Genomic DNA, 26,742 nt, shown 5'->3' with positions numbered 1-26,742 from the left:
TAACATGTATTTGTAAAGCACACGTTCACCCAAAGGTATCTTAGGGCTGAATAACACGTTTATTGTTACCCAACTCAATGGTACTCATTTTATTGACCTCAGAAGGATGAAAGGCTAAGTGGACCCACTGGGATTTGAACCTGTGACCATGCGGTCGAAAACAGGCCTCTACAGTGGATGCATTTGTCCACTAAGCCACTAGACCCGACTCCATAATCTGTTTCTTAGTGCCCCAATCCATTAGCACCCAGGACTCTAATCTCCATCCCCCTCTCTGTGTCCCGCCTGGACCCTGGCATGTGCCCATCAGTGTGTAGTGATCTGAGATTGCTCTTGGCAGAATCGCGCTTCCCCTCTCCAACCTGTGTGGTGCCTAGGGACTAACAAATAATCTAGTCAAGAAAGGGACCTCAGAGCATTGGCTGCATATGAGAACTGTCTGTGGTCTAAACCCATTGACACCGGAAACGTTGTCAGGTGTGTAGCCAACCTCAGTGGTATCCTGGACTGAGTCACCGTCCGTGTCCTCCAACTCGGTCAATTTAAGATCACCTCCCCCCCCCATCCCCTCCCCCCCCCGGCTCATGAGGGCCTCTGGTGCAGCTACCAACCACTCTCCCATACGTGCCAGGCCCGGTGGGAGGTACCAGGAAACCACTGTCGGGGGGAGCCCTGCCAAAGTTCCAGAGGTCGCCACCCTGCACCGATCCTGAGAGGATTCCTACACTCTTTAAACCCCTTGTGAATCCTGCATGTACCACTAATCGAAAGAGCCCTCTGTTAAAGAACCTGCATCTATTCCCGGCTATGTGGGATTCCTGCAATAACACTGTCTGGGGTATGTATGGATACAAATTTTGTTACCTCACCTCTCTTGATGCCACTCTCCAGACCATTAATGTTCCATGACAGTACCTTCAGGCCCTCCACTTTCAACTCCTGCGATTCATGCCTACCAGCCCATGCACCACATTCTCAGACGTTGACACCTGATTGAATAAACCTTTGCTCCGATTGCCACTGTCAAACCATAAAACAACCCCGCCCCCAAACATAAACCAAACCGTCCCACATTCTCTTGCAGTGAGCTCAAAACTACCCACCTTCCCAATACTCAAGGTGCCTGTCGTCCTCCCCCAAATAATCGCAAAACAGTTCTGTCTAGGGAATGCCGAACTGAGAGCCAGGAAAGGGTGAAATGCTGCGGCCTGTAACTCAGAACAACCAATCAAATAATCATGTTGGCCATCATAGAGGTCACCATAAGAAGCCCCTCTCCCCCAAAATGTCCTACAGTGGCAGAGGACTCCCCGTATGTTGTGTCCTTATCAGCAGCCTTTTCCACCCCTGAAGGTGACCACAGGTTACTCACTGACCAACCTTGGCCACCCTTTATCTCAGCCACCATCCTCGCCCTGTCCGTCTCAGCTTGAGTCTTGGTTTCCAACCTCTATCACCTTCCCAGTCTCCGCTGTGTCATCCAGCTGCCCCTGCCATCGGACCCTGGACGATCCCTCATTCAGCATCCTTTTGCCCCAACCAGTCCAAAACGTCCATGTCTGATCCGAAGATATAGGAGCCCTTAGAGTCCATGACACAGAGCTTTGGCAGGGAACAACAGTGCATATTTAAAACCCAGGGACCTCAGCTGTTCCTTAACTTTAAAATAAAATGCCTCTGCCACTGAACTTTAGTCATGTAATCCAGATCGATGTTGACCAATCTGCCATCTAGCTGCCAAGGCCCGTAGACCATAGCCACTTGCAGGATGTGGTCCCGGTCCTGGAGGTGCAGGAGCCACGCCACATTGAATATTGGGGGGAGCACCTGGAGCCAGGATCCTTCCTGGCTCCCTCTTTACCCTCTCCAATACTGTTGACTGTTTCCTTTCCAGCATCACCATGCCCAACCAGTGCTCAACATAAAACATGTCGACAGGCCCTCCACCCGTTCCAGGACCCCCACCTGGCGAAAGTAGATTTGGCTGGAGCGACCCTCCAGGTCATCCAGTTTGGCAGCCTCCAGCTTGTCGAGGCAGGTTTGAGACGTCCCCAGTATAGATGTGATTTGCTTTAGAGTGCTGTTCGCTACACCTACACCCTCTGCCAATCGGTTGGCCCTCAGCAATCCCATCTCCTGGACAACTGTGTCAATCTTAAGTCCCAGGGTGGACTTGGTATCCCTGATTGCCGCCAAAACGGCCGCTGTGTGTGCCCCCAGCCTCAAGTCAGCCTCATCTAAGGGGTGGTCTCCCATGCCTTCCAACAGACACCCTGGGTCCTCTTGGAGTTCCTATTTTGCCCTTTACGCTCGGCCCATCGTGTAGTCGTTCTGCTCCTGTCTCCAGATACTGGCCATCAGGGAGAGTACCACTACCCAGAGCCCACAGATCACTTCAACTGGACTCCAACTGCTGGTGCCCCACATGGTATCATCCAACTCGCCTCACAGCTGACAGGGCAGAGCAGAACCCCTCCCCCCCAGGAACCAGCTGCACCCTCCCTACCCCCTAAAAGTTCTCCTTTTTAGGGAGGCTTCACGTGTCAGCACTTACCTAAAAGTTATTCCTACGCGTTGGTGAGAGACTGTCGGCAGCAAAATACCGTTCAAGATCTTCGCAGTATTTGTTTAGATCGTGGTCACCTAGGCAACAGTGAAATAATCACCTCAGATCTTCATGTTCTTCGTCTATGCCCCTGACAAAGGGACGATGGTCCCGAAATGCATTGGGCTCATGTTGACATTTCAAGACATGGATTACTTTATTTCAAATTCTGTTTATTGAGTTTTGAGTCTGTGGCATGAAAAAACTTAATGAAAGTTACATTCATATCATGTTGCATTTGGTGTTCTATGACCTTCCATCAATCCGCCCTCTAAGAAGAGGACCATGGAAAGGAAACTTGACATATCTAAGAAAAACCAACAAAACTGTGATGTCATGGTGCAAATAATAAAAAAGTGGACATGAGGGATGAATTCCTGTGCCCAAGACGAGGCCTTCTCCTAGCTGGAAACTGCCACCCATGCTGCTTTGGCGTTAAATATGAAACCGATTAAATATGAAACTGATTAAGGGCCCTTAGTCGTGAGGCGGACGCCGTCAGCGGGAGACCTTCCAACAAGTAACTCACCAGCGGGGACCATATATATTCGAAGCCTTTTCTGGTATCGTCTACAATGTTGGCTGTGCGCTCCAGAGCCAAAGCCCTCCATAGCCGCGCATGCCATTGAGTTAAAGACAGTGCCTCTTGTTTTTTCCATGCCGCAGCTACTGCCCTTTTAGCTGCCCCCAGGCAGAGCTACACGACAGACCTATCACTCTGCGTCTGACGTTTCAGAGTTGTGTCTCTCACTCCCAGTAAGGTGTGTTCCATGGACTGGGGAATTGGGTAACCTAGCATGAGTTTAATCTGGGACAAGATCTCTTTCCAAAAAGGCTGTATGGAGGGGCAGTCCCACCAGATATGAAGAAAGTCGCTCAATTCACCACATCCCCTCCAGCATCTATCCGAGGTGTTTGGGAAGATCTTGTGCAGTTTCTGGGGATAGATACCAGTCATACATGATTTTGTAGTGCGCCTCCCTTAGGTACATCGAGCGGTTACATTTCACAATGTCTGTACTTAAATGCTCCCACTGTTGGTCTACCAAAGGAGTATCTAGTAGTGCATCCCAGAAGTGTTTAAATTGCGGGGTCTTCTTGGGGCTCTGAGCATGTGTGAGAGCATACAGAAAGGAAATGCATCCCTTGGAAGAAAAAACAGCTGCCCTCTGCCTGGTTCCGGCTGTGAGTGACAAAAAACCTGGTGCTGCCGATTGCTGTGGACACACCAGACGGAAGACACATCACCACTGCGGAGATCGTGTGGTGAGAGGTACGCAACAGGCTCGGTCAGAGCAGTCACCGTTGATGAGGGCCTGCTGCGTGGGGAATCGGCGGCGCGAGGTCCTTCCCCTTGAAGCCCCGACAGCGAACTGGAGGTGAGGAGTATGAGAGCTGCCTCCCGGGACGGCAGACGCGCTTCGGTCGCGTATAGGTCGGCAGGGGGCCTCGGGCTGAGGTGGGCTTGCTCGGGGGTTGCGTTGCTGGCCGCGGTCCCCACCTATATGCGGCCTGTTGGGCAACCGAGGCTGGCTTAAGAGTAACCCAGCATCTAAGACGGCAAATGATAAGCAGGCGGCGAACGGGGCACAACAATGCACACATCTCCAGGGGCAGTGGACAAAATAAGTACAACTTCACTGGCCCACCAAACTGAAGAGCAGCTATAACTGCACACTTAATCAACAAGTGCCATTGTAAGGGATTGCAGCTGCGCGGCCCTAATCATCTAGCGCTTTGACTGAGCAGCGCAGAGAACAATGTAAAGCAGTATAAAATAACGCTGTGCTATCAAAAAGGTTGTTCTGCGTGAATTTATCTAACTGGCAACACAAATATGGGGAGAACAGAGGGAAAACTGGTGAAACTGCCCTTTGAACCGTGCAAGACTCCTAGATGCCCAGAGGGGTATGCAGCCTCATCGGCGGCGGAGGACTCCCAACTAGAGGACTCAGACATCCGCTCTCTGCTAATCACAATGAACAAAGCCTCAACTCAATTGAGTCCAAAATGGATGCGCTGAATGTACGCATGGACTACATCACTCAAAGGCTGGAGAAACATTACGGAGGGATCAGGGAAACCGAGCAAAGAATTTAGCAGCTGGAGGACGTCATAACCTCTGGCGGGGAGCAAATGCAAAACATGGAGCTCCTACTGGAAGTCATAGCGGCAAAGAATGAAGACCTGGAGGCTCGCTCTGGCCGTAATAATATCCAAATTCTGGGGGGTTCCAGATTCCGCTAACACTGGTAAGATATAGGACTATGTTGAACGCCTGCTAGTAAGCTTATTCGATGCATCCTCCTTCTCCAAGGTGTTAATAGTAGAGCGCGCTCATCAATCTCTTGCCACGAGACCATCACCGGGATCCCCCCTGGCCCATCATCGTGCGCCTCTTGAATTATAAAGACAGGGATACTGTGCTTCGCTTGGCACGAGAAAAGAGAGATACTGGCAAGGGTGCTAGCAAACCATATGTTACGAATAGTGGAAACTCTGGTGAAGGCAGACCAGTCAGTCTTTATGCCACACAGGGTGATGCGCCACAATCTCTGGTGGGTATTTGGCTGTTTGGTGCACTGTGGGGAGATTCAGTAGCCCGCAATAATATTGCCTTGGGAATCAAAGAAAGCATTAGATTCTCTGGAATGGACGTGTTTGTAGGCAGTTTTAGAAAAGATGAGATTCAACAGTTAATTTCTGGGATGTTTAAAATTGCTCTACCAGGACCCCCGTGGCCCGAGTGAGGGCAAATGGAGTGCTGTCGGGGGTGTGAAGAACAGGAGAGGAACAAAGCAGGGCTGCCCGCTCTCCCAGTTACTGTTCACAGTGGCCCTTGAGCAGCTGGCGAGCTGGTTCTTGCTGGATGCCCGAATCAGGGCTTTGCATTGGGACTTAGGCTGGGAGGACGCGATATCCCTCAACGCAGATGACATTCTATTGTTTCTGGCGGAGCCCAAGCGGTCATTGCGGACTATGGGAGTACACTGGGCTACACATCAACTGGGGGAATTCAGTGGCATATCCCCTAATGGAGTGGAGCCCTCCAACAGTGATCTTCTTGATCAGGTGTGAACCAGAGCGTTTCAAGTACCTAGGTATCTATGTAACATCTGACCGCAAGCGATTCTCCCAAGCTAATCTGGGGAGGATCCTAGTAGCCAACAAGCAAGACATGGGTCACTAGTGTAGCCTCTCACTGTGCCTGCTTGGCGGGGCAGTGTTGTTCCAAATTATTTACCTCCCCAAGTTCCTGTATTTCCTACAGAATACACCCTATGCAGTGCCAGACAGGTTTTTCAGGCAGGTCTACGAGATCAGGAGGAAGCTGCTTTGGAACGGGGGTGACCCTCGAATAGCCCAACATCGTTGACGAGGAAGGCTGGGGATTGGGGCATAGCCTTGCCGAATCTCAGGCTGTATTACGGTGCGGTACACCTGGTCTTGGTCAACGACTGGATCTCCTCCGATCAGACTGAGCCTTCTCTTTTGGCAGATAAGAGGGCGATAGAACCAGTAGGACACCTGTGCTACTTGTACGGGGGAGCCGTCGCAAAGGTTCCAGGCGTGAATGGCACTGGTACTCAATAACTGCTGGAGGGCTGAGAGACCTATGGGCTGGAAGGGGCAGGTCAAATTGGCGAATCAGCTATGGGATGCGGAGAGACTAAAAGGTCTCACAGATATTGAGGGCCACAAAAAGTGGGACGTGCTGAGTATCTCAGTAGTGGGAGTCGTCGGAGGGATGGCAGAGGATTACCTTTCAGGAACTACAAGATGAATATGAGATCTCAGATACTTACAGATGCAACATATTTTTTAAGACTTCAGTTCTCCGCTGGAGGAATCCCCACTGGAATATAGGGTACTCTTGTCCCTCCTATACACACATACCATCTCATCAGTATATATACATATATGTGTGTACACACACACACACACACACACACACACCTACCTACCTACCTACCTACTGGCTCATAGCCTCCTCAACGTATACTCACCACCACGGATTGCTGGGAACGAAACCTAGGAGCATTGGAGGACGACACCTGGGGTGAGGCTTGCCACTACCCATGGGAGGTGGCAATCAAGGCAAGATTTTGCCTGGTCCAGTTGAAGCTCTTATACAGAGTATACTTTACGAGGGGACGCCTACACAGATTGGGGAGATGCAACTCTGACCTCTGCCAGAGAGAGTGTGGTCGGAGAGGTACTGCACACCATACACTATGGGAATGCCTGCTAATACAGAAGTACTGGAAGAGAGTAGAGTCACAACTAACGGAGGTGGTTTAGACACGTTTTCAGCTTATGCCTCACTTGGTGGTACTGGATTCCAGTGGGGGGAGCAAACCTTGGAGAGGTAAGCTCTGCTCTCTGCAATGTGGCCCTGGTGAAGAGAGACTTAGCCGGGAGCTGGGAAAAGCCCAGTCCTACAAATGCTGTGGGAATGGTAATTGAATCTCACTTGGTGTATGCGGGAGGAGGAGCAGGTATAGAGATATAGAAGATGCTCTCTCAAGTTTGAAAGGATTTGACACTCTTGGTGGGATGCAGAGGCCTTTGACTAAGAGGTGATGCCCTCCAGAGGGAGGACCCCAGGTGTGCCAAAGGTATGGATACTTTGGGTTCAGTGGTTGGGCCGCATGTCTGAGTCGTAAGGGGGAACAGCGTCCCTGAGCGGAGTAAATGAGCACAATCTTACTGAGAGGTGGCACTGGTAGAAGGTGGAGTGGTAAAGGAACCTGGATGTGATACATTAAACAGGTCATGATGTCGTCTGTCGGGGTCAAGATGTTTGAGGGGAAGAGAGGGGTTAATGGTATGTTTCATGTTGGTGCCAGATGCAGATCACGTGTTCTTTAAATAATCCTGATGTACTGCATGAACAATGCTTATAAATGCCAATAAACAGAGTTTTTGACAAAGAGAACTGCAATTTAAAGATCTGCTTTGATTTTGCTATTTTTTTTAGTTATGACTTGGAAACTTGTCTCCATACCGCACACAATGGTTTACCTGTTGTAGTGCAGCCGCAGCTACTGCTTGCTGTTGCAATGCAGCGGTCTGAGTTAGTTGATAGCTTGCAGGCGAAGGTGTCGACAGGCCCACTGTTGCCATTGAGTTTTGCTGAGTATACATTGTTGGTGAAGTTCCAAGTAAAGATGGCGGTTGAACCCCAGGAGGAACTGTGAATCAATGAGATGAGTTATGATTCAGTTGTTGTCTTAAATAGTCAGGAGAATGGACACAAAACATTTTACTAGTAAAATGCATTCTCTTCATCAGTAAGTCTTGTCTGTGTCTAGAACCACTGGTTTAAGTCCCACTAGAATCGCTACAAAATATTTCTTTGAAAATAAAGGCAGGAATGGAAAAGGCTGGGGGATTTTTAGGCAGAGTCTAGGTATTGTCATTCCGCAAAAGTGACTTAGACCCTCAGACACTAAAGCACTATTTTGATACTCCATTTCACCACTTGAATCACCAAAGATCGTCAGGGCCAACAGTGTAAACAGACTAAATATCAGGTGGAGTTTCAAATGTTAATCACACTCATAATCAAATCACAGTTAAAAAATATCGAGTCATCTGTACTAGGAACTTTTTGCAAAATACTGGTTGCAATTTACGACCAGTATTTTTGCAACCAGTGCTGTAATTTGGTAACTGACGCACTCGCTAATTGGTTGGTCAGCAAATTATCGATTCCTAGTGGGTTGCAATTCGACTTAACTCATGAATATTAATGAGGTAGGTTGCAAATTGCAACTAACTAGGAATCGCAGCCATCACAGAGATGGTGGCCATTGAGATCAGAAGACTACGTCTATGGTTTTGTCAACATTCACAAAGGGGAACGTGGTCCGTAGGATACACTTTGTATTTCCAAATGGCTTGCCACCTCACTAGAGGAAGTGATAAAAGATTAATGTCTTGTGACCAGAATTCGGTTGCAAAACATTACTACATACCAATCTGATTCAGTATTAGAAAGGAATGTCCTGAACAAACCCCTTATAAATACAGTTTGTATTTGGTCACTAACCTAAATTGCCATTCGGTAATGTGTTACCGAATCACTATTTAGTTTGTATATATGAAAAGACCTTTTTGCAGTCTCAAATTGCCAGATTCTGGGAATCTAGGGCCAGATGTAGGTAAATACAATTTCGCGAGGCCTTAATAGCGATATTTTACCGAATCGCTATTAAGGACTCGCAAAATGGAATGTATGTAGTAATCGCAAAAATATTTGCGATTCCTTAATATTCCTTAAGTGCAAATCGCAAATTGAGATTCGCAATCAAGAAATACCTGTCCATTCATTCCTATGGGCCAAGAAGCCCATAGGAATGAATGGGATTTGCGCACGCAATTTGCGAGTAACCAAGAGGCACTCGCAAATTGCGTGTGCAATTTCAAGGGTGCAAGGGTTCCAAAAGGACACCCTGTTGCACCCCTGAAAAAGGGAATGTGTGCACATGTGGCGCACATACATGCCCTAAGGGCATGTATGTGTGCCACTGGCACTTTGAAAAAAGCCAAAGTGCTTTTTTAAAGGAAATCGCAAAATACCACCATCTTGAAGTTGGTGGTAATTTGCGATTCCTTAAGGCAAATTGCGATTCTCTAAATGCTTGAGCAAAATAAGGAATTGCAATTTTTGCGATTCCTTATTTTGCGAGAGGGTATTTGCCTACCTACATTGCTCACAGCCAAATTGCGATGAAATTCAGCGTTTGCTATCACAATTTGGCTTCCTACATCTGGCCCCTAATTCTTTACGCCCACAAAAAGGTTTCGTACATCTGGCCCATAGGGCTTTATGGATAGATAAATCTTAGCAGTTGTAATTCCGCCTAACGCAACAAATAGGAGGATTTAGTAATATCAGACATTAAAACAAATGGCAATACCACACATGTAATACCACGTGTTTATCAGTACAACGTGTTACATTACACTGTGGCCTTTACCATGCATTTTTGTGGAGATATATATATATATATATATATATATATACACACATATACATATGTATGTTACACACACACACACACATACATATATATATATATATATATGTTCCCTCAAATTGCGTCCTTGTAATGCTTGGGCAATTGAGGGAACACACATATATATATATATATATATATATATATATATATATATATATATATATATATATATATACACACACACACATACATATAAAACAAACTATGACTTCCATGGAGATTACAATCAACAAAGCAGCTATGAGTCTGTTTCGCCCTGTACCCACATTCCTTCCTTTGATGCCCAAAGACGCGGTAGATGTGTTCAGCGACAGAGTTGTAGAGGAACTGAAAAACCTGAATAAAATAACGACATCTATGCAACAACGTAGAAACTGTAACAACATTCAATACCATACTCTGATTAAGAAAAATGACTGGGTTATTTAAAAGCCTTACGAGTTCTCACAGCAGCCAGTAAAAAGGAGGCCAGTACATAGCAAACAAAAGTGGTTTCTAGTTGGTATAATAATGACAATGCTAAAACTGGGTTACGGATAGAGAATTTCTTTAAAAGAGGGTTAATGAAAGTCTTCCTCTCTGATCTGTACAAATGGCAGAAGAACAGTACATGTACAGTTTTTTTTTTTTTTTTTTTTTTTTTCAAAAACCTTTATTGTTCCATCGAAGAGTACACCGCTATTCAGCCAACAACCCGGAGGCAGGCAGCTAGTATACGAGGCGGAACTCCGCCCAAGCATTTGAGATCGTACTTTCAAATGGCAATACAGCATCTTACAATGGAACAAACAAAACAGAACTAATAAAGAGCCCGAGTCGAAGGAAAGCAAACAGTAAATGATCGATATGACATAATCATCTTCACGCTGCGCCCACAGCCCGCCCAGACAGAGCAAGCGACAGACAACCCCTCTCAGAGAACGAACCCCATATCCCAGATCACTTATGCCAGGCGGATCACCACTTACAGCACCCCACAGTCGAACTCCAACCTCTCCACGTCATTTAAGCCACGATCAGCCCGCTTGGTCATCTTCCAACGCTGTCGTACTAGCCAACCAGTCTACCAGTGGCTGCCAGATATCTACAGGCCGCGAGCGCTGCGGCAGCTGGTCCCAGTATGAGGTCAGCTGCTCCCTACAGTACACCGCCGATCTTATCCAGGACTTCACGCTTGGCGGCATTGTCTTCTTCCAGTGTAGCGCTACCTGACGCTTAGCAAGTAATAATAAAATGGCCACAAGCCTACGTGAGGTCTTGGGCACATTTCTAACGAATCCCAATAGGGCCACAAGTGGGTCCGGCCCCAGCACCATCCCCACGATCTGCCCCACGGCATTGAAGACTGCTATCCAGAAGTCGCGTATGGGGCCACACACCCAGACAAGGTGATAGAACGCGGCATCCTGCGCACCGCATCTCCAACAGCACGCATCAGACCGCAGACCCATCCTACACAATTGAATGGGCGTCCGGTAGGTCCGGTGCAGATAGTTGAAGTGTACCAACCGCAGCCTATAATTAGGGGATAGGTTTTCAAGTTGGGAGCAACAGTACTCCCACTGCTTCTCGGTAATAGATATACCCGCTTCGAGTTCCCACGCGGATCTGGAGTCAGTGTGCGCAACCGGAGCCGTGCTTTGAGTAGCTCTATAGATCCGTGTGATCAGTTTGCGCGCGGAGGAGTTCGAGAGTACGTCCTCCAAGGCCGCAATCGTCGGCGGAGCCTCTGGAAACATAGGGTACCTGCCCTTGCAGGCGGACCGCAGTTGATAGTAGAGAAGGAGCTCCGAGGCCGTCGGTTCCGGCGCTGCCGCCATGTCCCGCACTGTGAGGAAGGTATCGTCCGGGTACAAGTCTCCCGCCACCTTCAGTCCGCAGGCCCGCGCCCGCCGCGCCACTGCCGCGTCCGTCAATGGCCCCAATAGTGGATTATCCGCGAGGGGCATACTCGGCGCATATAAGTCATCTACGCCTGCACGTTTGGCAATGCTTGACCAGGCCCAGCGTACCATCTCAACAGTGTCAATGTCGTCCCTGGAGCGTCTGTATCTCTGATATGCCGCTGCACGAAGGGGGCAGGGGGCCGCAACATCCATCTCGATGGCCACGTGCGGCTGGTAAGGGATCGGGTGCTGCCAGTAGTGCAGATATTGGGCCTGAGCACTGTACGCATATAGCTCCATGTCCGGGGCCGCGAGTCCCCCCTGACGGAAGGGAAGTGTGAGGAGGTTCCAGGCCACTCTGGGCTGCTTACCCGCCCAGACCAGTTCAATCAAGGCGGAGCGGAGCCGGCGAAAGAACGACTTAGTGAGTGGCACGGGGATGTTTACGAATAAGTAAAGAAACTTAGGAACGGCCACCATTTTAGCAATTGCTATGCGGCCCATCAGAGATAGTGGCAGCGCTTTCCAGCGCTTCACTTTGCACTCCAGCCATTCCACGGCCACCCCAAAATTGGCCAGCCATATGTCCTGTATCGATCGGCTAAACCGTATGCCCAGGTATTTAATCTCATCAGTGACCCAGTCGATCGGGAATTCCGTGTGGCATTGACTCGTGCCGTCCGTCAGCGGGAATATCGCCGACTTTGACCAGTTGATATCGATACCCGTGAGGCCGCTGTACCTCGTCACCTCACGCATCAGTGGGTCGAAGTTTTCCGATGGATTCATCAAATATATGGTTATGTCGTCGGCGTACATAGAGACCAGCAGGCCACGCGACGTGAAGCCGATACTGCGATGAGTGTGGTGTTGGCGCAAACGAGCCGCCAGCGGCTCCGTCGCAATAGCGAACAGCAGTGGCGACAAGGGGCAGCCCTGCCGAGTGCCTCTTGTTATGGGGATCGGGGAAGACGTCTGACCATTAACCCGTACCCTAGCCGTCGGGTGATTATAGATTATTCCAATACGCCTGGCAAAGGAGGGGCTGAAACCCATGCGAGTGAATAACGCCCGTAGGAATTTCCACTCTAGTGAGTCGAACGCCTTAGTGGCGTCAAGCAATGCGGCCGCGGCTTGTACCTTGGGATCCAAATAATGCAGGAGCCCAAACAGCACTCTAAGATTGTGGGAAGTGGACCGCCCCATCACAAAGCCCGACTGATCGGACAACGCTATCTGAGGCAGCATAAGTTTCAGGCGGTCAGCGAGTAGTTTCGCGTAGATTTTGGCGTCAAGATTAATTAGCGAGAGTGGGCGATATGAGTCCGGGGTAACAGGATTCTTGCCAGGTTTAAGCAGCGTAATGATGAGGGCCTCTCGCATCGAGGCAGGGAGGATGCCAACCTCCATCGCTTCCTCAAAAACATTATGCAAGCGAGGGACCAGTAGGTCTGCGTATTCCTTGTAGAAGGCTGCCGTCAGCCCGTCTGGGCCTGGTGCCTTGCTGAGCGGCATAGCGGCTATAACCGCTCGAATGTCCTCCTGCGTGAAGGGGAGGTCCATATATTGTCGGGCACTATTACTGAACCACGCAAGAGCTATGGTGTCCAGGTAATCACTAATAATGGTGTCGTCAGGGGACACCTTAGAGGTGTACAAGTCCTTATAGTAGTCTGTCATCACCGCCAGTATAGCCGGAGGATCTCGAATTACTGCACCCCCCGACTCCTGTATCTCAAGAATATGCTCCGACCCGCGTGGCGGGCGCAGCAGATTTGCTAGTGTTCGGCCAGCTCTATCACCCTCTCCGTAACGCCTGGCCTGAGAATCTTTGGACAAGAACCTGACCTCCCTCTCAGCCTCCTCTTGATACTCGGTCAGTTTCGTCCTGAAGTCTGCACTCGCACCACCAGACGGGGTAGCCACCATCGCAGCTTCAAGCCGAGCCAGTTCAGACTCCAACCTGCCGAGAGTAGCTCTAATGGAGCGTAAAACCCCAGTTTTTAGCGCCATGCAGTGGCCTCTTGTCACAGCTTTACAGGCCTCCCAGAGCACGCCAGGTGAATCTACTGAGCCCTCGTTTAGTGCGAAGTATTCCTCCAGTTTTTCCCGCAAAGAGTGCTGGAAGACCTGGTCGCGCAGAGCCCGGGACGGGAATCTCCAACTAAACGGCTGAATGTACTGCGGCGGGGTGGATATCGTTAAGCAAACCGGGGCATGATCAGAAAGTGACCGCGACAAGTGAGTCACCTCTAACACCGATGAGTGCAGATCTCTGGACAGCAGCCAGAAATCCAATCTGGACCAGGCCGCACGATGAGCTGTGATACACGTACCGGCGCGGGTCTCAGGGTGCAGTGTCCTCCAGGAGTCCACCAGCCCTGCCTCTTGCATAATATGGCCAAGCGCCTCCGACGCCCTAGGGTGATGTTCCCGAGTGGTGCCCTGCCTATCTGCAGTATCTGACAGTACCACATTATAGTCTCCTCCCCACAGTATCGCAGCAGGTCCACAGTTCCGCACCTTATGCCACAATCCCTCGTAGAAATCTGGATTATCGTCATTCGGGCCATAAACATTCACCAGAATCACTCTCGCGCCGCACAGCGAACCTACCAACAGAACAAACCTGCCCCCCGCGTCCCTGATTTCCTCATGCGTCCTCCAGTGAAGCCCTTTTCTGATAAGTATCGCCACCCCTCTAGAGTAGTTAGAGTAGTGAGCGTGAACTACCTCACCCCATCGGTTGTGTCTGAGCAGCTGCGCAGCATTGTCCGTCAGGTGCGTCTCCTGCAGAAGGCAAATGTCCGCACCCTTCCTAATCAGAAAGGCCTGTATCAGTCTCACTTTCCGCCTATCATTCATGCCCCGTACATTCCAGGTAATACACTTTATGCTATTCACCGCACCATACGTGTTAACAGAGTTCGGGCAAGCCTCAAGCATACACCTACCCCCCAGTCACCCGGCCAAGTCACACCAACTCTCGAAGCACGCATTTCCAATCCAGCGGGTCCCAATATATGAGGGCGGCAATGCCACAGCAATCCGCACGCCCGCCAACAGGGCAGGGAACCTCCACCAGGCACCAAGCAGGGAAATAGAACTCGAGCAGGCCACGGACCCGTTCCTCGTTGCATCGATTCCTGCAGCCCGTCCCTGTCAGACAACACATATCCCACCCGGCCAGCTGGGCAGCCTGCCCGGTAAATGCCAGTACACCTCTTGCTAGGTGACTGTCGACATGACAGCGCGCTGCGCACAACGTGTGATTCAATAGCAGTTTTCGCCACCTCCGACCCGGCTCTGAAACTTAAATAAAACACAACAAAAACCCCCAGCCCCAGCCAAACCCCTAACCCTCCCGCTCCAACCCCCCAATCAGGTTGTGCAATGAACTCCCTGGACCCCCTCCCAACTACAACAACTGTAACTACAGTCTCTAAATGTGAACAGTGAATGGGAATCATCCCTTGAGGTACGCAGGTTGGCCACCTACAGGCCCTGTACTTGTGACAGGGCGATCGAGCGCGAGACTAGTGTACCAGCTCAAGGACCATCCCCCCCCAATCCCGCAGCCCTGCTCAGCTCCCTCATAGCATCTGAAATTGGAACTCCAGGGAATTAAACATTCTCAATATGGCCCAGCGCAGCGTAGCCAGGCGACACCCAGCGATTTAACAAGAAGCAAACAGGAGTAGTCATTCAACGTCACTTAGCCTGTCCCGCTGGTCCGGGTCAACTGCCGGTGTCTGAGCCTTTTGGTCCTTTAACAGTTGTTTGGCATATTTCATAGCCGCCTTAGCGTCAACAAAAAAGGATGGCTTACCGGGACCTTGGACCCGGAGTTTAGCAGGGTAGATGAGGGAGTATTTGGTGCCCGCCTGTTGAAAAAGTTTCTTCGCCGGCAAAAATTCCCTTCGAGCGGCTTGAACCTGCATCGTATAGTCCGGGTATAGTGCAATGTGGTTGCCCCTGTATTGCAAGTCCGATATGTCCCTTGCCATTCGTAAGATCACGTCCCGGTCCCTATAATTCAAGATTCGTGCAATAATAGGCCGGGGCGGTGCACCGGGTTTAGGCCTGGGCCCCAGTGATCTGTGAGCCCTCTCGACCAGGAACATCGGAGACAATCCCGACCCAAACAGATCCTTACACATTTGTTCGACAAAGAGCTCCATGCTGGTTATGTCCGTCGTTTCCGCCACACCCGTGATGCGGACGTTGTTGCGCCGCGAGCGCGCCTCCAAATCCTCATTTTTCTGCTGAATGAGTGTTAGAATCTTCTCCATGCCCCGAAGTTGGCCGGCAAGGCCGGTCTGATTTTCCTCCGTGTCGGCCACACGTGTTTCGAGCGATTCCACTCTCCCCTCTTGTTTGTCCATGCGGGACGTGATACCGTCCATGCGGGCAGCCAGCGCATCCATTTTGCCATCGATGCCATGTAAGCTTGTTTTCAGTTCCTGAAACATGGCCTTAATGTCCGCCTCCTGAGCACCCCTCTGGTCCGCTCGAGTAGATTCGGCCTCACGGAGGTCTGGGTCTGGGTCCGGCGGCTTCTGCTTGGACTTGTCGAAAGTGATTTTCGGCTGCCGCGTGTCCGGTTTGCCCATGGCCACTCACCAGCCGCCACCCGGCGCCGCGAGTATGCCCTGGCGGCCGCGACCAGTCGCCGCCAGTCGCCGACCCTCAGCGTCTCACCGAGGGCAGCAGGTCGGTTAGTCCCAGTAGGTAGGCTGAATGGCTGGGCCTCCAATAGCGGGGCGCGCACCCTAAGCAGAGCAGGCGGGGAGAGTCACAGCGCAGGCCGCCGGAGCAGGACAACCCTAGTACAGCCGTGCACTTTCCACATGACAGGTCAACGCTCCAACCTCACCACAGTATTGTCGGGGCATGTACGGCAGCCGGCCTCGTCCCTCCGATCGTCTCCCTGGAACCTTCGACCATGGGACTTCTGCTTCAGGCAAAATGGCCGCCACTGCGATCAGCCGCCCGGGCCCGTCGCCGTGCGCCGTCGTGCAATCCAGGGGCGGACGTTCGGCGGTCTTCCACACCAGCCGCCGCCTCCTCAGCTTCACTCCGACAGCCGTAGGGGGTGAGACCTTCGCCGGGGTGCGCTTTTCTTTGGGCGAGCGAACAGCCTCTGCCTCACCCCTCGGATAGGTTTCGGGCACTCCACACGCAAGGCCCCGGCTCTAGCGAATGGTGTAGGCCGCCACGACTCCGCGCCGCCCGCGGGCCGCTCTCCGTCCACAAGCCGCCGACGGGGTCAGAAAAGCCAGAGCACAGGGCGGACACCCAGGACTACCGTCTCGGGCGGGGAGGACCGAGCTCGCACCCCAGTTCAGCTAATAATTGAAGGATTTCTGTGCTCGATCGGCGGAGCTGCGGTTTCAGGCAGCCATTCCGCTCGGCAGCCAAGCCACGCCCCCACAGTACATGTACAGTTGATTGTGTCACCCTTTTGTTACAGGGACAAGGTGGCAACAGACCAATCGAATATATATTAGCTGGGTGTCCCAGCATCAGAGGAATAAAGTTAAGACGAAATCTTGACAAAATAAAGCGATGCTGATTAGACTCAACAAACCCCAAATAAGCATGAGAGTTATTTGACAGCTGCATTATACTTTCATAAGATTTTACAGACAGTGTTTCTCTTTGGCTGTCGCATCTATCACGTGTGACCTTCTGTAGGTAAATTTCCTTCAATTTGGATTTAGGGAAGTCTACACAAACAGTGGGGGTGTCATATAGAAAACCAAGACCCAGGGAGGTTAATGTTTGCTTTACGTAAGAAAGCCATGGTATTTTATGAGCATGAGCCATATTCATTATGTCTTTCAGAATTTCCTGATTCAGTTTCACGGTATCCCTTTTCCATACCGATAACCAAAGAGAAAGTGGGGCTTGAACTCAATACTTGGCAGAAGCAAATCGCCATTTGTCTGAAGTACTTTGCTATAGGAAATCTTCAAGACATGAAATACGGCAGGCCCACGATAAGGTGCACAAATGTTTCTCACAATGGAAAAGGATGGGACTACTCACTAAAGAGGAATTGAACTTTCTGAATGTAGAGCATCCCATTACTCCTGTTTGGTACTTTCTTCCGAAGGTTCATAAGAAGATCACCTCAATTCCTGGACAACCTATTATTTCAGCCCAAAAAGCATGATGGAGAATACATCTAAATATGTTGACTATTATTTACAGCCCCATGTTGTTTCATTGCCATCCTATGTGAAAAATACGACAGACTTCTTGAGGAAAATCAATGAAGTGTTATGGCAACCAAATTATTTGCTTGTAGTGCTTGACATTGAATCGTTGTATACAAGCATTAATCATTTGGACGGTTTAGCTGCAACACAATACTTTTTGGAGAGATCAGCATGAAAGCACATAATTGTATGCTAGTTGAAATGATTGAACTATGCCTTTTCAATAATCATTTTGGATTCAATCAAGAGGTATTCCAGCAATTGCGAGGTGTGGCTATGGGGGCATGCTTCTCCTCCAGCTACTCATGCTTGCGTGTTAGCTGGTGGGAGAAGTGTGTCATCATGACCAAGCACAGAGAAATGTACAAACATGTAATACATTACTGGCAATATATAGACGACATCTGTTTGATCTGGGATGGCACTAGTGAGGCAGCTAATGAGTTTGTTACAGCTATCAACTCAAACGAACAGAATTTGAAATTTACTGCCACCATAGACAATCAAAGTGTGGAATTCTTAGATGTTCTAGTTTATATCAGTGAAGGCAAAATCCACACCAAGCTCCATCGCAAGTCTACTGCAGGTAATTCGATTTTACATGCTGACAGTTCGCATCCCTGCCATCTCATTAGGAGCATACCTTATGGAAAATTAATGCGTATCCGCCAAATCTGCAGCCTTGAGACTGTCTCAAAAGAATTTCAACGTGAGACTTTTTGTCGGTTTTTGGTCCGAGGCTATAAGAAATCTCAGTTAGATCAAGCTCTGGAAAAAGCCAACAACTTACCCAGAGAGGACTTACTGACACCTAAGCTTAACAGTGCATCAGGTTTGGTTTTGGATGGTGATAATGTCAATAGCGACAAATGTATGGTCCGACTGATCACCACCTTCAGTCAACAGGAACATAGGATTTGTAAAATCATTTACTCGCAATGGCCGACTATGCTCACTGATATTACCTTAGGCTTTATTCTCCCTACTCTGCCGGCCATTACAATTAGGAGAGCACCCTCTATGAGGGATACTTTTGTCGAATCTAGTCCTGAGACTGTACCCAAAGGCACATGGCTCACTAAAATGGGCTTTTATAAATGTAATTTGTGCCGCGCTTGCAGTTTTGCGACAAATGCAACTCACTATGTTACTGCATTTAGTGAGAAAAGAATTGAAATCAGGGAACATCTCACTTGTTGTACTGAATACGCTATTTATAAACTACGCTGTACATGTGGCCTTGAATATATAGGGAGCACGAAGCTCCCTGTACACAAACGGATCCTACAATATGTAAGGGACATTGTAAATTCTGATCCTAACTATCCTGTTGCCAGGCATTTTAAACTGGTTCATCAGAATAAACTGAAAGACTTAGAGTACACTGTGTTAGGTGCTGTTCCCATTCCCGGATGGGGAGGGAACCAAAAAAGTTTGCGCCAACGCGAAACTCATTTCATTCTGGCCCTTGATACAAAAATGCCTAATGGTCTGAACACGAGTGAGGACATGCACAACTTTCTCTAGGGTATAACATCCACTCCCACGCATGATGATAATAACTGCTTAAGAATATGTTCAGCCATATGTTCTATGTTTCTCCACACATGATATTATACGGCAATTACTGTTTAAATTTGCTCTCTAAGGGTTTTATTAATATTCATTTCTTTTTTTCTGTGAACTACATTACTTCTTTTGGCACTTGCACTTTATTACTATTCAGGATTGAATAGTGTATATATGCTGCTATTGAATGTGTTAGTTGCACAGTATCACTTTTGCACAGACATTTACTCACTTCGAACTTTATCACATGAATTTGTTTTTATAGACTGGTTTTTATCTTTGTATAAGTTTTAACTTTTACATTGATAGGATTGAGCTACGCTGTGGATTTTGTGCTTTTTTAACATCAATGCATGTGTATATAATAGTTGTAAGAGTATCATTAAGCCAAATTCCACATAATATTATTGATGGCCATAAGGGCTGAGAAAATGCTAATCACTGGGTATCTATGGCTGTATGTAGAATGACGATGGTTTATTAACGAATTTCAACACGTTCATATTTTACAATCTGGTTTGAATGGACATTATAGTAGTTACCAGGCATTAGTGATATATTTTAATGGTTATCTTGACCAATAATGCACTAGCACTTTATGTCCAATATACTCTTCAATTCACAATTTTGAAATGTCAATTGTTCATTTCCATCTGTCCTCTATATGCATTCACAATATTACACTGCCCTAATTCACAGACTCTAACATTTTTCAACTGTGGATTGCATATTTGCATTTAATTTGGCGTCTCTGGTAATCTTTTGCAGTCATGTTTGTTAAGGTAAAAGGAATATGCTACTTACCAGTATGCATCTGTTCTTGGCAGAGCTGCAGATCTACACACTTTTGCATAGATCGCCATCTGGTGTTGGGCCCGGATGTTTGCAGTTTGTTTTTCCTCTTGGAAAGTCTTTGGAAGTCACGAAGTCGGTGACTCCTCCTTTGGTTCGTATTGCGCATGGGCTTTGGCTCCATCCTCAGATTGTTTTTCGCCAACAGGGAAAGATGGAGCGTAGTAGTAACAGTGAAGAAACCCATGTGTGTTGTATCTAAATAAGATAGGCTGGAACAGATACCGGTAGCCGGGGAGGCGGGTGGGCGTGTGTAGATCTGCAGCTCTACATGCCAAGAACAGATTCATACTGGTAAGTAGCATATTCCGTTCGAGGCATATGAGCTGCAGATTACACACTTTTGCATAGACTATATAGCAGTTCCCAACCTTAGCGGCGACCACCGGTATCTGCTGCAGTGGTTTGAAATAGTGTTTTTAGTACAGCCTGGCCCACACTAGCTTGTTGCTTGGTTTGCACATCTACACAGTAATGTTTAGTGAAAGTGTGCGGTGTTGACCATGTAGCTGCCTTGCAGATATCATCTAATGGGATGTTCCCTAGAAAAGCCATAGAAGCCCCTATCTTTCTTGTAGAGTGGGCTTTAGGGGGAACAGATAGCGTGCGTTTTGCTTTGTGGTAGCAAATCTGTATGCATTTCACAATCCACCTAGCTATCCCTGATTTAGAGATGGGGTTGCCTTTATGAGGTGGAGAGAAAGAGACAAACAATTGCTTTGTCTCCCTGAAAGGTTGTGTTCTCTGGATATAGTAAAGCAAGGCTCTTTTAACATCCAGTGTGTGTAGAGCCCTTTCTGCAACAGTTTGAGGTTGCGAGAAAAAAACCGGTAGTTCTACCGATTGGTTTAGATGAAAGGGTGAGATGACTTTGGGTAGGAATTTTGGGTTGGTACGTAGGAGAACCTTGTTGGGGTGCATTTGGAGAAAATGTTCCTGTATAGTAAGTGCTTGTATTTCACTGACCCTTCTAAGGGAGGTGATGGCTACAAGGAAAGCTGTTTTCCATGTGAGGAATTGCAGTTCGCATTTATGCAAGGGTTCGAAAGGTGGTCCCATTAGCCTTGTGAGCACTATATTTAAGTTCCACACAGGAGAGGGTGGCACTCTGGGGGGAATTATTCGTTTTAGGCCTTCCATAAAGGCTTTAATGGCAGGCACTCTGAAAAGTGACAGGTGCTGTCTGTTTTGTAAGTAAGCAGCAATTGCTGCGAGGTGTAGCCGAATGGATGTATATGCTAGGTTACATCTTTGTAGGTGTAGTAAGTAGCATATAATGTGCTGTATGGATGCGTCTAGAGGGTTGATTGTGTTATGGCAGTAAACAACAAATCTTTTCCACTTGGCAGCGTAGCAGGCTCTAGTGGTAGGACGTCTAGCTTCTCCGATAACATTCATACAGTCGGGGGGAAGGTTAAGGTATCCGAACTCTAGGATTTCAGGAGCCAGATCGCAAGGTTGAGCTGAGCTGGGTCCGGGTGTCTGATCTCTCCATGGTTCTGGGTTAGGAGGCATGGTGAGAGGTGTAATTTTTGGTGTGGCACTACCGAGAGTTCCAGCAGCGTGGTGAACCACGGTTGTCTGGCCCATGTTGGAGCTACTAGAAGGAGTGTGAGGGAGTGCTGTTGTAGCTTTCGTACCACTAATGGAATTAGTGGGAGAGGTGGAAAGGCGTATGCAAATTTGCCTGACCAGTTCATCCATATCGCATTGCCTTTGGACAATGGGTGTGGGTATCTGGCGGCGAAGCTTGGGCATTTTTTGTTTTCGTGGGTGGCGAATAGGTCTATTTGTGGATGCCCCCACATTTGAAAGAACGGGTGAAGAACTTGCGGATGAAGTTCCCACTTGTGGATCTGCTGCGTCTGTCTGCTGAGCAGATCTGCCATGGTGTTCTGGACTCCTGGGACATGTTGGGCTAGGAGAAAGATTTTGTGTGGAATTGCCCATCTCCATATGCTCTGTGCTAGTTGAGAGAGCTGTGGAGAGTGTGTGCCGCCTTGTTTTTGGATGTAGTACATGGCGGTCATGTTGTCCGTGCGGATAAGGACTGCCTTGCCTAAAATCTGTGTGTGAAAGGATTTTAGGGCTAGAAAGATTGCCAGTAGCTCCAGATGATTGATGTGGAGTAACTTTTGTTGCGGCGTCCATGTGCCTTGCACTGTGAGGTATAGTAGATGAGCTCCCCAGCCGGAGAGCGATGCGTCTGTTGTCAGGATTATTTGTGGAACTGGGTCCAGGAACGGTCGACCTCTGGAAAGATTTGTGGTGTTCCACCACTGCAGAGAGCGATGGGTGTGACCGTCTACTAACACCAGATCTGTCAGTTGCCCCTGGGCCTGGTTCCATTGGCGCGCTAAGCACTCTTGGAGTGGACGCATCTGGAGTCTTGCATGAGGTACTATAAAAATGCAAGAGGCCATCATCCCTATCAGTTGCATAAACACTCTTGCTGGGAGAGAGTGTTGAAGTATGAATTTTTGACGCAAAGCTTGAATGCTTGCGATCCTTGCCAGATTGGGGTAGGCAATGGCTTTTGAGGTGTCTATGGTGGCACCGAGGTATTGCTTTATGTGGGATGACCCGGGGGCCTAAATTAAACGAAACGCAGGAGCACGCGCTTCTTTTTTTTAAATGTTACAGCCGGATTTGCGGATCCACTCGGTTCAATCAACTTACAAAATGTCTGCCAACACTTCCTGGTTTAAAGTGTTGGCAGCCAATCAGATCTCGGGCACGAGATAGTGAGGGGTTGTGGATTCACTACGGCCACGGTTGTATATCCGAGAAATCTTTAAATTTCTCAGAAACTACTGAATGGATTTAACAAAAAGAGTGCTTTCTGGACCAAGAACTGCCTTTCTGCCAAATTTGGTGTAATTCCATTCAGCAGTTCGGGTTGTAGCGTGTCTAAAGTTTCCTATGGAAATTAACATGGAGAAAAAGTATTTTGGGGCCCCAGCTTTTTCTCGGCGCCCACTTGATCGATCACCCCAAAACTTTCAAGACAGCATCTGAAGTGACTGGTTTATAAGTTTTGAAAATATTCAGAAGATTCATCAAAAAACATGATGACCGCTAGTAGGTGATATATCTATCTACATATATATATATATATACACACACATACACACACACATATATATATATATTCACTGAAAAAACCATAGGTTTCACACAAGTTATAGTTAGCTGTACATTTCACTCGTAAAAAACCAATGAAATTCCACGTTATAGTTAGTGCAGGCAACTATAACTCACGCGACCGCAATCCTCTGCTGATGCTAATACTGTATTTAGACACTTATTTGCCCATGTCTTCTTCCATTAAATTTTAGCTATACATATATTACAAATATTTTTTTTTCATAAAGACACATATGTCATTAGCAGAGGATTGCGGTCGCGTGAGTTATAGTTGCCTGCACTAACTATAACGTGGAATTTCATTGTTTTTTTACGAGTGAAATGTACAGCTAACTATAACTTGTGTGAAACCTATGGTTTTTTCAGTGAATTTGCAAAGTTTTTTAAATGCTAATTCCTAACTATAACGTGTGTGAAACCTATGGTTTTTTCAGTGAATTTGTACGTTTTTTTAAATGCTAAGTTACTTTATGCCGTTCGTGCCGTGCGCGCCCACTTCACGCAGTTCGTTCCGTGCGCACCGCGTGCCCACGTTAGGCTGGATGGGCCATGTACGCACGATGCCCTTCGCGCACCGTCCGCACACGGAGGACATATTATGCGCTTCGTTCTGAAAGGTTTTCTATTAAATGTTCAATGAGAATACATATGCCATGCTAAAAAGGTGCACTGCGGGCACCTTTTGCACACGGGGGGGGGGGGGGGAATATGGATTTTGTTTATTTTTAATAAATTTGTTAGCGTACGCGTACGGTAAGCGTATTCGGCGTTTTTTCAAAGAAAAAAAAAATGTATTTTTTGGCCTTGGATGGCCTTCTGGCACACCATAACCAAGGCTAGGTGGTTAGGAGCTGTCTAGCCTGCCCCCTTTTTATGATATCCAACTTTGTTTGTCCTCCACCCCTCCGAGTGCGAGAGAGAAAATGGCGGCCGACACTTCCTGGTTTCGACCGATTCGAATGTTTACTAAGATCTAACAGCCAATCAGAATCGGGCTCGCGCACGGCACCGTACGCGTACGGTAAGCTTACGGTGCGCGCTCGGAGCGCGCTTACAGATATATATATTGATTTAAATGCTATTTTCTCAGGAACTACTGAACAGATTTACACCAGACCTACAAAAGGCACTTCCTTGACCTGAGGACTACCTCTCTGCCAAATTACAAGTAATTCTGTTCAGCCGTTCGGGCTGTAGCTGTGTCTAAAGGTCCTATGGAAAAATGCATGGGGAAAACGCGTTTTGGGACCCCCCTTTTTTCTCAGCCCCCGCTTGACGAATCCCCCCCGAGACTTTCAGGGTAGGAGCGGAGCGTAGCGCCCCATTAGTTTTGAAAATTTCGCGAGGATTCGTCGACCGGCGCCAAAGTTATTCCAAATAGAATGTTGCGGATTTCCTATGGAAACAGGGTCCTAACTATAACTATCTACTGGCGACCGCCAGTAGAATATATATATATATATATATATATATATATATATATATATATATATATATACACACACACACACACACATCTATCTATCTATCTATATATATTCACTGAAAAAACCATAGGTTTCATGCACGTTATAGTTAGGAATTGGCATTTAAAAAACCTTTGAAATTCACTGAAAAAACCAAAGGTTTCAGGGGAATAATAGTTAGGAATTGGCATTTAAAAAACCTTTGAAATTCACTGAAATAACCATAGGTTTCATGCACGTTATAGTTAGGAATTGGCATTTAAAAAACCTTTGAAATTCACTGAAAAAACCATTGGTTTCAGGGGTGTTATAGTTAGCTGGACATTTCCCTCGTACAAAACCCTAGAAATTTCCCTGTTATAGTTAGTTTAGCTAACTATAACTCGCGCCCCCGCAATGCACTGCTGATGACGTCACATATTACATCACTCATGACATGGTCAGTGACATCACTGATGACATCTCAAATGACATCACTGATGACATCATCCATTGAGTATGTGTTTCTGAACAGTTTTACTATGTTTAATATATGTAGGGAAAGGCCTGTTGAAAAATAAGTGGGTGTACAAGTGTGTGAATGGATGATTTTCTAGGTGCGTAACTGAGTCTATAAGTGAGTCATTAAATGTATCTTAGTGCAGACTAGTGACTAAACTGTGTGAATGTCTGTATGTGTCTGTGTGTTGGTGTATAAGTGGCTGCATGGTTTTGTGAATAGCTATATGAGTGTCTATATGGGTTATTGATTGGTTGTCTGAGTATTTGTATGGGTGCCTGAGTGTTTGTGTGGGTAGGGTGTGTGTGACTCTGTGACTAGATGTGTGAGTGGGTGATTCAGTGGGTGCATGTTTTTAAGAGTGCATCTGTGATGGACTGTATGGTTGGGTGAGTGTATTTATGGGTGTGTTAGTGATTGAATGTATATCTCAGTTGTACATGTGTCAGTAACTACATATGTGAAACGCAGTGTATATGTGTGTAAGAGTATATAACTATCTATATGTGAGAGTGTGCGATTTTGGGAGTGGCTGTATGTGCCATAGTGCAAGGATATCTCTGTCATGTGCTGTTTGTTTTTCTGCAGGAAGACACAGAATTTGTTAGTATTTTTATGAGTAAGTGAACTTGAGTGTTTTTAACTGTATAGGTGAGTAAATTTTACTGTGATTAATTATTTACATGACTGACTAGATGTATCAGTACCTCAATGGATGATTGGCGGTGTGTGAGTGTCTATATAGGTGTATAAATGCACAGTGACTGTAAGTATGAGTGACTGTACACGTGAGTGAGTGAAGATGTATGTAGACCTAAAAGTCAATGAGTGGGTGAGTAGTTATTGGTATTGGAGTATCTATGGTTGTCAAAATGGCCGTCTGAAATTTTGAGTCGGTGTATCAAAGTTTATATTAGGGTGTGAGAAGATGCACTAATTTATCACATGGATGACGTCATCAGTGATGTCATCAGTGAAGTCATTTGAGATGCCATCAGTGATGTCATCAGTGAAGTCACTGACCATGTCATGAGTGATGCAATATGTGACGTCATCAGCAGTGCATTGCGGGGGCGCGAGTTATAGTTAGCTGAACTAACTATAACAGGGGAATTTCTAGGGTTTTGTACGAGGGAAATGTCCAGCTAACTATAACACCCCTGAAACCAATGGTTTTTTCAGTGAATTTCTAAGGTTTTTTAAATGCCAATTCCTAACTATAACGTGCATGAAACCTATGTTTTTTTCAGTGAATTTCAAAGGTTTTTTAAATGCTAATTCCTATCTATAACTTATCTCTGAAGAGATCATGAAAAGCATTCTTTTTTTAAAGTAGGGTGCACATTAGTTTTGTGGAAAAGCATCTTTGTGATTGGTTAAGAAAAAGCAGTTTCAACGTGGAGTACATATCATAGGATAAAATTTGCTCAGCTCAACCACACCTGCTACTTGCATTTGGAAGGCAC

At 47.4% G+C, this 26,742-nt stretch overlaps 1 protein-coding gene across 5 annotated transcripts in view; it reads right to left on the bottom strand.

Annotated features, from left to right (window-relative positions):
- Window positions 1-26,742, bottom strand: part of CCAR1 (cell division cycle and apoptosis regulator 1) — a 2,209,777-nt gene that overhangs the window by 2,068,347 nt on the left and 114,688 nt on the right. For all 5 annotated transcript variants that reach the window (XM_085603559.1, XM_085603560.1, XM_085603562.1 and 2 more), the window contains exon 3: window positions 7,631-7,800. In XM_085603559.1, the coding sequence (XP_085459685.1) occupies window positions 7,631-7,800 (170 nt within the window). The remainder of the gene's footprint in view (window positions 1-7,630; window positions 7,801-26,742) is intronic.

The sequence above is a fragment of the Triturus cristatus genome, chromosome 1_2 (assembly GCF_964204655.1).
Source record: "Triturus cristatus chromosome 1_2, aTriCri1.1, whole genome shotgun sequence".
NCBI lineage: Eukaryota > Metazoa > Chordata > Amphibia > Caudata > Salamandridae > Triturus > Triturus cristatus.
This window is presented reverse-complemented; position numbering and strand designations above follow the sequence as displayed.